The sequence below is a fragment of the Peromyscus eremicus genome, chromosome 7 (assembly GCF_949786415.1).
Source record: "Peromyscus eremicus chromosome 7, PerEre_H2_v1, whole genome shotgun sequence".
In the NCBI taxonomy this organism is placed as follows: Eukaryota; Metazoa; Chordata; class Mammalia; order Rodentia; family Cricetidae; genus Peromyscus; species Peromyscus eremicus.
In genome coordinates this window covers 14,488,673-14,502,335 of record NC_081422.1, presented here as the reverse complement: position 1 = coordinate 14,502,335, position 13,663 = coordinate 14,488,673, and the positions used below count along the sequence as shown (strand labels likewise).

At 39.2% G+C, this 13,663-nt stretch overlaps 2 protein-coding genes across 4 annotated transcripts in view; one reads left to right on the top strand and one right to left on the bottom strand.

The window, feature by feature from the left end:
• Positions 1 to 213: 213 nt before the first annotated feature.
• LOC131914620 (upstream-binding factor 1-like protein 1) lies at positions 214 to 12,834 on the bottom strand. Its single transcript, XM_059267227.1, has 4 exons — positions 12,782 to 12,834; positions 9,263 to 9,418; positions 5,595 to 7,077; positions 214 to 279 (listed from the first exon to the last, which is right to left on the bottom strand). Exons 3-4 carry the CDS (start codon positions 6,939 to 6,941, stop codon positions 214 to 216), a joined length of 1,413 nt encoding a protein of 470 aa, XP_059123210.1. The 5' UTR covers positions 6,942 to 7,077; positions 9,263 to 9,418; positions 12,782 to 12,834.
• A 117-nt stretch (positions 12,835 to 12,951) lies between these two features.
• The window catches only part of Naalad2 (N-acetylated alpha-linked acidic dipeptidase 2), a 59,520-nt gene continuing 58,808 nt past the window's right edge, over positions 12,952 to 13,663 (top strand). The window contains exon 1 of one of the 3 annotated variants that reach the window (XR_009380183.1): positions 12,952 to 13,159. The gene's annotated coding sequence lies outside the window, so the exon portion shown is untranslated. The remainder of the gene's footprint in view (positions 13,160 to 13,663) is intronic. The other 2 variants (XM_059267363.1, XM_059267362.1) reach the window with 2 other exon arrangements.

Here is a 13,663-nt window from a genome sequence, read left to right as displayed (position 1 = left end):
TCCCTAGACATCCACCTGTGGCATTTTCATGGTTTGAATGTGACTCTGTAATAAATGATGGATTTATATAGTCTCCAGGACTCTGTGTCCGGGAGTAAGAGCTCTATGCTGCATCATCTTGCATAGGTTTCAAACAAGCATTGCATTACCACATTTGCAGTTTTATTTGGCTACTCTTTCTACATACACAAGTATCTGGAACCCAGAACTCGATTACGTGGCAACAGCTCTGACGGTTGCTAGTCTCTCACCAATATTGTCCTTTGTAGCGTAATTTCTCTGGAATGTGGTTCAACAGATCACTCTGAGCATTCTCCTAATTTTTTCAAAAATGTGCTCTGAACCTTACCTAAGCCAAATTGCATGTAATCTTCTGAGCCTTTAGTTGTTGTTTGTGTATATATAGTTTCAGGGCTAAACACTCTGAGTTGAGCAGCCAATAAGAGGGCTCATCCTTGGGGGAGGCCAATCCTCTCAAAGGAGAAATCTTGAGAGTAAACTTCTGAATACTTGAAAATAACACTGAGAGTTGTTTTAAAATATAATAAAGTAGAAATAAAGATAAAAACCATCCATCATTTAAAAACTCTCTGCAAAGAAAATTGATAAGATCAGCTGGATCTAAATAGAAAGCTTACCTTGAACTTTTTAAATTGTGTCAAAATCAACATTATTAACCATAGGCTGCCTTCTCACTCAGGATCCTCCTGCCTGAAGCTCCCAAGTAGGCAACAGTAAAACTGAGTGGTTTCAATTATTTGTTTTGATATTTTCTTAGTGCCAGGGATAGAACAAAAACGTGTGCTAGGCAAGTTATTAATGAGCTGAGTCTCCAGCACTAGCAGCTCAGCAAATGTATAATATTACTAACTGAATGTGTCATAATGCACTAATAACATATTATTTTTAAAAAGCTTTTTAAAACATGAGACACAAGACTATAGCTTCTTATACTGTGGAAGGTTTTATACACATTGCATTTTATAAATGCTATAATGTGCACTAAGTTCAGATCCCATACTAAAAATAGAACTACATATATCCATACATTCAAAATTTAGGATCACAAGAAACATAAAGGAGACAGAAAAATCACATTCATTTTAAATTTTGAAGTGATAGATCAAAATTCTGTAGTTCAACAGGAAACAGAAAATAACGGTGCTCTAAACACTTATTTATCTATCTGTCTGTCTGTCTGTCTGTCAATCTATCTATCTATCTATCTATTTGTTTATTTATTTTCTGAGACATAGTTTCTCTGTGAAAGAGTCCTGGCTGTCCTGGAACTCACTCTGTAGACCAGGCTGGCCTCCAACTCACAGAGATCCACCTGCCTCTGCCTCCTGAGTGCTGGGATTAAAGGCATTCACTGCCACCACCAGCTGATGTCCTCTTTATTAACTCTGTCCAATACATCTATTTGAGAAAACTTGAAATCTGAGAAAGAAATATAAAGTCAGGATTTCAACTCACCTCCAGATGCTCTGGTCTCAACAATGCTTGCCAGAAAGTCTGCTCTCTGCTTCAGGGGTGCTGTGTCTCCTGGACTCTCTAGACAGCAGTAGTGACTCTGAACTGAGCACATCTTGTAGTTCTGAAGCCTTTATATATAGGTCTGAAAGCCCCACCCTAAGGTGGAGTGTTTATGTGTTAGCCTGATTCAATTAACTTATACAATCTCCTTCCTTAGCACACTAGATACACCCTGAGGGGTGTTTTAGCCCTCATGGCTCTTTTGCTGTTCTGCTATGGATGAAGCAGGGCTCTTCATGAACACTTCCATCATGAACACTTCCACATGTTAATAAATGTTATTGTTGCAGCCAGTCTTGGTTCATCTAAAGTCCAAGCTTCTGGGCACTCCAGTAAAGAATTCCCTCCCTCCCTCTCTTTCTCTCTCTGAAACAGGGTCTCTCTATTATGTAGCTCTGGCTGTCCTGAAACTTACTATGTAGACCAAGTTGGCCCTCCAGTTCACAGAGATCTAACTGCCTCTGGCTCCCGTGTGCTGGGATCAAAGGTGTGCACCCCCATACCAGGCTGAGTAAGAAATTTTCATATCACTCAGCTGATTTGAAGGAGGAAGATTCACTCTAACACTGAGCCATACCTTCTGGTGGAGCCCACACAAAAGGACATGGAAGATACTTCTTCTTTTTGCTGGCTTGCCCTCACTCATGCTGGGAATTTTGTCTATTTTGTTGCTGTGGCCAATATTAAATCAAACTTCATCAGGATTCCCATATAGACTGAAGACAAGCAGCTTTCCAGGAATCCTTCAAGACTCCAAGGCCATATTTGGACTGAAGAGACATCCAGCCTCATGGACTGAACAACTACTGGATTCTCAGCCTTCTGTTTGTGAGACAGCCATTGTTGGGCTACTCAAACCACATCTTCAGTATACAATCTAATAAGTTTCCTCTTAATTGTACAGTCATTTTATCAGTTCTGTCCCTTGAGAGAACCCTGACTAATCCATGATTTCAAATATCACCAGGAAATTCACTCTTCCATAATTAGTATATACTATTTTTTTTAAATCTATGTATTTAATTTGTTGATGATAGATTATATATTTTGGAGCTTATAATAATATCTTGGAACAGATTTGTTCTTTGTAAGGGTCAGAAAGCATCGATTGAATCAGCTGCTCCCCAGTTAGTTGGATTCCACCATGATCCTCTTACTCTTCCTTCCCTTAACCTGTCACCTCCATTTCAAGGTCAAACTAAGAGTCTCTTATAAATTGATCATCTAATCATCAGAAAAATAACTTTACATGTTTGCTGTTAGACAAGCCTGTCTGGTTTTGAGAAAAAAGAGTTTTTCAAATAAATAAATAGAAAGAGAGATAGATAGATAAATAAATAAATAAATAAGTAATTAAAAGCTGGGGGGTGGTGACTCACACCTTTAATCCCAGCACTTAGGAGGCTGAGCCAGGATCACTGTGAGTTCAAGGCCAGCCTGGCCTACTGAGCAAAATCTTGAACAGGCACCAAAACTACACAGAGAAATCCTGTCTCAAAAAAACAAAAAACAAAAAACAAAAAAGAAGAAGGAATTCTTCACAGGAGATAGTACGTACTGAAAAGGACTAGCAAGTCTTTCTCAGGTAGTTTATGACTTAGCACAGAATTAACCCTGAATCCTATTATTGACAATGGGGAAAATGGGGAAGTGGGGCTGAAGAGATGGCTCAGTGGCTCAAGGTTTAGAGCACTGAGCACTTCCAGCGGTTGTGAGTTCAGTTCCCAGCAGCCACATGGTAGCTCACAACCATCTGTAATGAGATCTGGTGCCCTCTTCTGGCCTGCAGGCAGACGTGCAGGCAGAACACTGTATACATAATAAATATATAAATCTTTACTTTAAAAAAAAAAAAAAGAAAATGGGGTGTGATTATTGTGTCTGTGAGGACAAGGTTTATACTCTTATTAAATGAAATGGGCTGTTCTCAGCCAATCTAGTTGGTCACCAAGAGTAACTATTTAATAAAGACTTTTTAACGCAATGGAATAAAAGCACAGAATTATTTAACTTTTCCAACAATCGTCTCCATTATAAAATTATTAGCTACTCTCTTCCTATTTTGTCTTTTGTTGGGGGATCCCTGGGAAATACTGTTAAAGAAAGCTGGGGACTCTCTAGGCCATTTACCATGTCACAATGTCTCCTTCACTAGAAGACATGAAGACTGACACCATCACCAGGAAATCATGGCACCACTGGGCCTTCAGTAGCTTCTTTGTGATGCTAATGATCTGTTGATATGGGATTGCTTAGTCTACATGTGTTGGTTTTACATTTTTCTCCTTGATGAAGGTTTCCCGTGAAGGGAGGTGGAATTTAAAACTAGATCACATGGACTTTGGTGACCACTATCCCAAGTCTGAACTTTGTTTTTAAGTTTAAAAGGGAGGATTTGGAGTGATCTGACTGTTGCTTTAGGAAGAACACTACCTTAAGTAGTGTGTGTGTGTGTGTGTGTGTGTGTGTGTGTGTGTGTGGTGAAGGTGGAAAGCAGTTGTGTTTGGATTGCAGAATCATTATAGTCTTCTGAAGGTTTGGGTGTGAGATGTGAAAGAAACTGAGGAATAATATGAAAACTGTGGTTTTTCTGCTTATTCAAGAAACACACCTTATCATCAAGGACAGAAGTCTTCTCAGGGTCAAAGGATAGAAACAGTTATTCCAAGCAAATGCACCCAAGGCCAAGCAGATGTAGCTATGCTAATATCTGACAAAATAGACCTCAAACAAAACTAACCAGAAGAGACAGGGAGATACTACATAGTCATGCAGAAGATGGCCCCTAAGTAGGCCATTGTTATTTTTGGCCCCAAAGTAGAAGCAATAATAGTACTTTCTGTGTATCTTTAAAGAACTGTGAGGATTATGCTATAGAAAAGTCTATCATTACATGATTAAAGATAGGACAAAATTAATAAGCATCATGCATTAAAATTGTTTAATTGTATAAGCAAATATACACTTCTGGCAATATGCTGTAATTTAATTCAAACTTATATATCAACAGTTTCATGATAGCAAATCCTGCAAGTTTTAGCTTAAGTGTTTTAAAATGACACAAATTTATCACTATTATCTTTTAATATTGTTGCATCTGATCCAACATCTTTAGAAGCTTGGGCAAATCAGAAAGGTACAAAATTATGGGTTGCAAATTATGCATCAAAACAATCTTTCATGCAAGAACATATAAACAGTGATTCACTAAGATAAGAATGATAATGTGCTATACATTTCCAAAAGAAATTATTTTAGCAAATTTCACCTTAAATAAATGACAAATAATTGAAGAGATACATATATTTAACCGATTTAAACATTACACATTGTAAATATTTATAAAAATATCCTAGTAATCTATTAATATGTACAAGTTTTACAATTTATGTGTAAGTTAAAAGAAATCAATTAATATTTAGGTACAAATATACAATCTCTAAGGTCTTAAACAATTTCTATAATGGTAATATTCATGAAAACAGCTTAGATTATTCAGAAGCAAAACGATAAAGTAACAGTAAATATATTTAAAATGCCAGTAACCAAAATAATGACGGTAGTGTGGTGCTGATGTATATATTAAAGACATCAGATAAGTTCAGAGAATAGAGTATTTATCTGTATCTATCTGTGTTTCTACTTATCCTGAATCGCAAGGACTAAGAGAACTGTCTTAGATTTAACTGACCACTTGTACACACAAGTGCCTAATTTTGTAAAACTGGTTCTATAGTTTGTTGGAATAAAATGATAGTAGCTTTTACAAGAGTGTCTTCCTAAGCCTATGCACCTGATGAAGGCAGTGCTATGGCAAACTCCCTTCTCCCCAAACCATACTCCTTTGCATTTAGTAAGGAAGGATGTAGGAGAAAAAAAGCGAGGGAGTACAAAAGCAGAGAGAAGACAGTTCCCTCTCTGTCAGGGATGCCTTGGGTCTTAAAAAATCATTTAGGATATGAAAGTGACTAAAATGGAGTCTAAATCTGAGGTTTTCGCTAAGAGAGATGTCCATCATCTTCATCTTTCTTTCTTTTTTTTGAGAGAGATCCGCCTGCCTCTACCTCGTCAGTGCTGGGATCAGGGGCTTGTGCCTCCACCTCGCAGCCATCTTCATCTTCATCTTCACGTTCATCTGTACTGCTAGAGTCCTCCGAGGAGCTGCTAGAGTCCTCGGAGGAGCTGCTGGAGTCTTCAGGGGAGCTGCTAGAGTCCTCGGAGGAGCTGCTGGAGTCCTCGGAGGAGCTGCTGGAGTCTTCAGGGGAGCTGCCAGAGTCTTCCTCTTCTCCATCTTCCATCATATTCTGCCTGGATACCTGGGAGCCACCATCAGCGCCCTGAACAGTCTCTGAGGAATCTGTTCCAGGAGCCAGCAGCCCTTGCATTTCCCCAGGCCCTTTTTGCTGCTCCTCTGCTGAAGCGGACTGCTGATCTGTCCGTCCACGCTTGGGGCTTCTGCCTCCAGACATGGCCAAGTTCTTTCGCTTACCATAGGTGGCCTTTGCCTCTCTGTAGGCGGTGTACTCCTCAGATGACAATCCATTGAGCCAGAGGTCCATGTCCACCTGGTATTGTTTCTGTAGCTCCTCAGCCTGGCTGTTATAATGCTCTTTCTGGCTCTTTGGGACTTTGTGCCATCTTCTGCTAATCTCAACCCAGCGCTCCCTCGAGGGTAGATGGCGCAGCTCCTGACTTGACCACATATCTTGGTGAAATTTGTGGTATCCATTCATAGGGGGTTTCTTGGGTTCTCCCTGAAATTTCATCACCGAGGGTAATGTTTTGGGAAGATCTGTTTTTGGAGGAGACTTCACGTTTTCCATACCTCCTTGTGATTTCTTAGGGACTTTGGTTTCCTGGCTCCTGCGCACCACAGATTTCTTACTATGCTCTACATCAGGATGGCTTCTCTTGAATTTAGTCACTTTTTCTTCAAAGTCCCGTTTCTCCTTCCGGAAGTCCTGAATATATTTCTCCTTGACCTCCCCTGGCAGCTGATTGTATTTCTCAGCCAGGAGTTTGGCCAGCTGCGAGTTGTTGTATTCAGGATAGCGCCGAGAGTACTTAGCCCGCTGCTCCTTGTAGAAGCGCAGATAGGCAGTCAGGGGTCTTTTGGGGAAGTCAGGATGGTTCTTCCTTTTGGGCTGTTGTTTCATATGTTCACTGGCTTCTACCACTAATTCTGACAGTGTGCGGAACTTCCTCAAAGTATGAGAAAGTTGCATCCACTTTTGTTTGCACATTTTTCCTGAGTAATGTTTAAAAGCCACTTTGCCCCAGTCTAGGTCTTCCTGGGTTTTTTTGAATGATCTGGAGTCATCTGAGGGGATATTTTTCTTGATGCATTCCAGTAACTTCAGAATGTCTTCTTGGGACCATGGATAATCTTTATCAAGTGATGCCATCACTAGCTTAGGTTCTGTGCCCACTAATAATATCTCAGTTGTGCGAACACCTTAACAGTAGCTGGAACTGCTTAGACAAACACGTACAACTTTGTAGATAGTTTCTGAATTCCACAGTTGGAATGAATCTGTATTTCTGAAGAGAAATAAAATGAGTGTTAGACTTCATAATTGGAATTTACAGAAAAAATCAGGTATCACTTGTAAAATGTTACTTATACAATTAATTTACTATTAACAATGTAAGGCAATTATTTCTCCTTTTGAAAGGTATTAGCATCTTTGGCCTCCTTTTCCAAATATTAGCAGAGCTTGCCTGAAAAATGTGGTAGTGAAGCTGGGCATGGTGGGGTACACCTTTATTCTCAGCACCAGGAAGCAAATCTGTGTAAATTCAGGGGCAGTCTGGTGTACAGATCAAATTCTAGGACAATAAGGGTTATACAGTGATACTCAATCAAACAAACATAAAACAAACAAATAAATAAATAAATGTGAATGAAATAAAGACCAGGCTGGGGAAGCTTAGATGACAGAAGAAGAAGAAGAAGAAGAAGAAGAAGAAGAAGAAGAAGAAGAAGAAGAAGAAGAAGAAGGAGAAGAAGAAGTCGACAAGAGGGCCCAGTGGGGATGGAATAAAAAGGCAAAACAATAAGACTAAATGACTAAGAAGAAAAGGACTTTCACACTGAATCTGACTGCTGTCTGGATAGAGCCAAGCTGTTCATCACTTACAAGCAAATGAGCTGAAAACAGGAGACAAGACACTGAACTCCCTAGACATCCAACTGTGGCATTTTCATGGTTTGAATGTGACTCTGTAATAAATGATGGATTTATATAGTCTCCAGGACTCTGTGTCCAGGAGTAAGAGCTCTATGCTGCATCATCTTGCATAGGTTTCAAACAAGCATTGCATTACCACATTTGCAGTTTTATTTGGCTCCTCTTTCTACATACACAAGTATCTGGAACCCAGAACTCGATTACGTGGCAACAGCTCTGACGGTTGCTAGTTTCTCACCAATATTGTCCTTTGTAGTGTAATTTCTCTGGAATGTGGTTCAACAGATCACTCTGAGTATTCTCCTAATTTTTTCAAAAATGTGCTCTGAACCTTACCTAAGCCAAATTGCATGTAATCTTCTGAGCCTTTAGTTGTTGTTTGTGTATATATAGTTTCAGGGCTAAACACTCTGAGTTGAGCAGCCAGTAAGAGGGCTCATCCTTGGGGAGCCCAATCCTCTCAAAGGAGAAATCTTGAGAGTAAACTTCTGAATACTTGAGAATAACACTGAGAGTTGTTTTAAAATATATTAAAGTACAGGAAAGGCACAAAGCTACACAGAGGAACCCTGTCTCGAAAAACCAAAAAAAAAAAAAAAAAAAAAAAAAAAAACCAAACAAAATATAATAAAGTAGAAATAAAGATAAAAACCATCCATCATTTAAAAACTCTCTGCAAAGAAAATTGATAAGATCAGCTGGATCTAAATAGAAAGCTTACCTTGAACTTTTTAAATTGTGTCAAAATCAACATTATTAACCATAGGCTGCCTTCTCACTCAGGATCCTCCTGCCTAAAGCTCCCAAGTAGGCACCAGTAAAACTGAGTGGTTTCAATTATTTGTTTTGATATTTTCTTAGTGCCAGGGATAGAACAAAAACGTGTGCTAGGCAAGTTATTAATGAGCTGAGTCTCCAGCACTAGCAGCTCAGCAAATGTATAATATTACTAACTGAATGTGTCATAATGCACTAATAACATATTATTTTTAAAAAGCTTTTTAAAACATGAGACACAAGACTATAGCTTCTTATACTGTGGAAGGTTTTATACACATTGCATTTTATGAATGCTATAATGTGCACTAAGTTCAGATCCCATACTAAAAATAGAACTACATATATCCATACATTCAAAATTTAGGATCACAAGAAACATAAAGGAGACAGAAAAATCACATTCATTTTAAATTTTAAAATGATAGATCAAAATTCTGTAGTTCAACAGGAAACTGAAAATAACGGTGCTCTAAATACTTATCTATCTATCTGTCTGTCTGTCTGTCTGTCTATTTATTTATTTTCTGAGACATAGCTTCTCTGTGAAAGAGTCCTGGCTGTCCTGGAACTCACTCTGTAGACCAGGCTGGCCTCCAACTCACAGAGATCCACCTGCCTCTGCCTCCTGAGTGCTGGGATTAAAGGCATTCACTGCCACCACCAGCTGGTGTCCTCTTTATTAACTCTGTTCAATACATCTATTTGAGAAAACTTGAAATCTGAGAAAGAAATATAAAGTCAGGATTTCAACTCACCTCCAGATGCTCTGGTCTCAACAATGCTTGCCAGAAAGTCTGCTCTCTGCTTCAGGGGTGCTGTGTCTCCTGGACTCTCTAGACAGCAGTAGTGACTCTGAACTGAGCACATCTTGCAGTTCTGAAGCCTTTATATACAGATCTGAAAGCCCCACCCTAAGGTGGAGTGTTTACGTGTTAGTCTGATTCAATTAACTTATACAATCTCCTTCCCTAGCCCACTGGATACACCCTGAGGGGTGTTTTAGCCCTCATGGCTCTTTTGCTGTTCTGCTATGGATGAAGCAGGGCTCTTCATGAACACCCCATCATGAACGCTTCCACATGTTAATAAATGCAAAGAAACTTATTGTGGCGGCTAATCTTGGTTCATCTAAATCTAAGCCTCTGGGCACTCCAGTAAGGAATTCCCTCCCTCCCTCTCTTTCTCTCTCTGAAACAGGGCCTCTCTATTATGTAGCTCTGGCTGTCCTGAAACTTACTATGTAGATCAAGTTGGTCCTCCATTTCTCAGAGATCTACCTGCCTCTGGCTCCCGTGTGCTGGGATCAAAGGTGTGCACCCCCATACCAGGCTGAGTAAGAAATTTTCATATCACTCAGCTGATTTGAAGGAGGAAGATTCACTCTAACACTGAGCCATACCTTCTGGTGGAGCCCACACAAAAGGACATGGAAGATACTTCTTCTTTTTGCTGGCTTGCCCTCACTCATGCTGGGAATTTTGTCTATTTTGTTGCTGTGGCCAATATTAAATCAAACTTCATCAGGATTCCCATATAGACTGAAGACAAGCAGCTTTCCAGGAATCCTTCAAGACTGCAAGACTATATTTGGACTGAAGAGACATCCAGCCTCATGGACCGAACAACTACTGGATTCTCAGCCTTCTGTTTGTGAGACAGCCATTGTTGGGCTACTCAAACCACATCTTCAGTATACACTCTAATAAGTTTCCTCTTAATTGTACAGTCATTTTATCAGTTCTGTCCCTTGAGAGAACCCTGACTAATCCATGATTTCAAATATCACCAGGAAATTCACTCTTTCATAATTAGTATATACTAATTTTTTTTAAAAAAATCTATGTATTTAATTTGTTGATGATAGATTATATATTTTGGAGCTTATAATAATATCTTGGAACAGATTTGTTCTTTGTAAGGGTCAGAAAGCATCGATTGAATCAGCTGCTCCCCAGTTAGTTGGATTCCACCATGACCCTCTTACTCTTCCTTCCCTTAACCTGTCACCTCCATTTCAAGGTCAAACTCAGAGTCTGTTATAAATTGATCATCTAATCATCAGAAAAGTAACTTTACATATTTGCTGTTATACAAGCCTGTCTGTTTTCGAGAAAAAAAGACTTTTTCAAAAAAATAAATGGAAAGATAAATAAATAATAAATAAATAAATAAATAATTAAAAGTCGGGTGGTGGTGACTCACACCTTTAATCCCAGCACTTGGGAGGCTGAGCCAGGATCACTGTGAGTTCAAGGCCAGGCAGGCCTATAGAGCAAGATCCAGAACAGGCACCAAAACTACACAGCGAAATCCTGTCTCAAAAACAAACAAACAAACAAAGAATTCTTCACAGGAGATAGTATATACTGAAAAGAACTAGCAAGTCTTTCTCAGGTAGTTTATGACTTAAGCACAGAATTAACCCTGAATCCTATTATTGACAATGCAGTTTAAGAAAATGGGGAGTGGGGCTGCAGAGATGCCTCAGTGGCTCAATGGTTTAAGAGCCCTGAGTACTTCCAGAAATTCTAAGTTCAGTTCCCAGCAGCCACATGGTGGCTCACAACCATCTGTAATGAGATCTGGTGCCCTCTTTTGGCCTGCAGGCAGACGTGCAGGCAGAACACTGAATACATAGTAAATATATAAATCTTTATTTAAAAAAAAAAAAAAAAGAAAATGGGGTGTGATTATTGTGTCTGTGAGGACAAGGTTTATACTCTTATTAAATGAAGTGGGCTGTTCTCAGCCAATCTAGTTGGTCACCAAGAGTAACTATTTAATAAAGACTTTTTAACGCAATGGAATAAAAGCACAGAATTATTTAACTTTTCCAACAATCGTCTTCATTATAAAATTATTAGCTACTCTCTTCCTATTTTGTCTTTTGTTGGGGGATCCCTGGGAAATACTGTTAAAGATAGCTGGGGACTCTCTAGGCCATTTACCATGTCACACTGTGTCTTTCACTAGAAGACATGAAGACTGACACCATCACCAGGAAATCATGGCACCACTGGGCCTTCAGTAGTTTCTTTGTGATGCTAGTGATCTGTTGATATGTGGTTGCCTAGTCTACATGTGTTGGTTTTACATTTTTCTCCTTGATGAAGGTTTCCCGTGAAGGGAGGTGGAATTTAAAACTAGATCACATGGACTTTGGTGACCACTATCCCAAGTCTGAACTTTGTTTTTAAGTTTAAAGGGGAGGCTTTGGAGTGATCTGACTGTTGCTTTAGGAAGAACTCTACCTTAAGTAGTGTGCGTGTGTGTGTGTGTGTGTGTGTGTGTGTGTGTGTGTGTGTGTGGTGAAGGTGGAAAGCAGTTGTGTTTGGATTGCAGAATCATTATAGTCTTCTGAAAGTTTGTGTGTGGGATGTAAAAAAACTGAGGAAATAATATGAAAAACTGAGGTCAAAGATGTGTTGGACATAAAATTTAAAGGACAGTCGTTACTACCAGGGAACAGGGTAGTAGGTGCTCAGCTGGCAGGAAGGATCCTGACATGAAGCAAATGTATGAAGGAGATTTCAAAAGATGTTGCAGAGCAGAGCAAGGCAGCAGACCAAACGCCTTTTTCACTTCCGACCTCTGATGTGGTGATATTGTGTTCCCCAAAATATTGTGTACCCTAATAAACTTATCTGGGGTCAGAGAACGGAACAGTTACTAGATATAGAGGCCAGAAAATGGTGGCACACATGCCTTTAATCCTAGCATTCTGAAGGCAGAGATCTGTCTGGATCTCTGTGGGTTCAAAGCTATACTGGAAACAGACAGGCATGGTGACTCAAACCTTTAATTCCAGGAAGTGATGTCAGAAAGCAGAAAGGTATATAAGGCATGAAAACCAGGAACTAGAGCTGGTTAAGCTTTTAGACTTTTGAGCAACAGTTCAACTGAGATTCATTCTGGATGAGAACTCAGAGGCTTCCAGTCTGAGGAAACAGGATCAGCTGGCAAGACCTTTTAAGATTCATGCTACACTCTGATGAAGGATGGTAGAAAGATAAAATGGCTTGTTAGCTAGCTTCTAGAAAATGGTATCATCAAATGCGAATAAATACCAGAAAAAGAGCCTTTTAGAGAGGATGTAGAAGCACTGAGACACCAAGGTTACTGAAGGAAAGTAGAGAACACAGAAAGAAAAGACACTAGGATGATCAATGCTGGCAAAGTGTCATGGGTAACAGACAGAATGTGTATGTTAATGGTAAGAGATGAACAATGCTAAGTGGGAAAATCTGAGTTAAAGGCCAGTGTTTGTAACTTACCAGTATTCTAACTGGAATGTTGGCTTGACAGGAGCTGAGGCAGAGACCTTCACCTCCACTTGAAATAGGTGGCTGTTCCCTAATTTCTACATTTATTGTTGAGTAGAGTAATTGTGACATCAGAAGAAAACCATCCAATCATGGTTTCTGCTTTTTCTCTAAATTTCTTCTCCTCTTTGCTAGTCTTTTCTCACTACCTTTATTTCATCTATCATCTGTCCCACAGGTTTCTCTATATAGATCAGTATGCTAACACTATAGCATGTCAATTTCTATTTGTAATGAAAATTGTGCCCAGAATCTTAGAAATGCTCAACTGGAATGCCTCTCTTCTCGTGAATACAGTACTCAAGGTACTCAACACTTGCTTTTTGGAAAGTAAGCATTGCTGTCTCGATGGCCATATCATATAGCCTATGACCGTTTCTGTAGTAGTGTTACCTTGTGATATCTTTAATGGTTTAATGCTTGTGTTTATAAAGAGGGCATTTAGAATAAGGCTAAACCTTAAAGGTGGAATTTCTGATATAGCCACTGTTGAGAATGTGGATGTGACAAATATCTAGTCACTAAACCCTTTCTAACACTTAATTATTAAAATATTATTAAGATAAATATGCTATATATATTGTTTTATTGGTACACATTTCACACTGGTTTGTTTGTTTTTGTTTTAAAAACAGGGCCTATGTATTTCAGGCTAGCTTGGAGTTCATTACTTAGTACAAGATGTCTTCCAAGTTTTTGAGGTAAATCTCCTCAGCCTCTTTAGTTTTGGGATTAGAAGTGTGTGCCACAACACCTAGCTATATTTAATCATTTTTCAAAAGATTAGACATAAACTAGTTGAAGTGACTTGATTTTGGAGTTGTAAGGATGCTT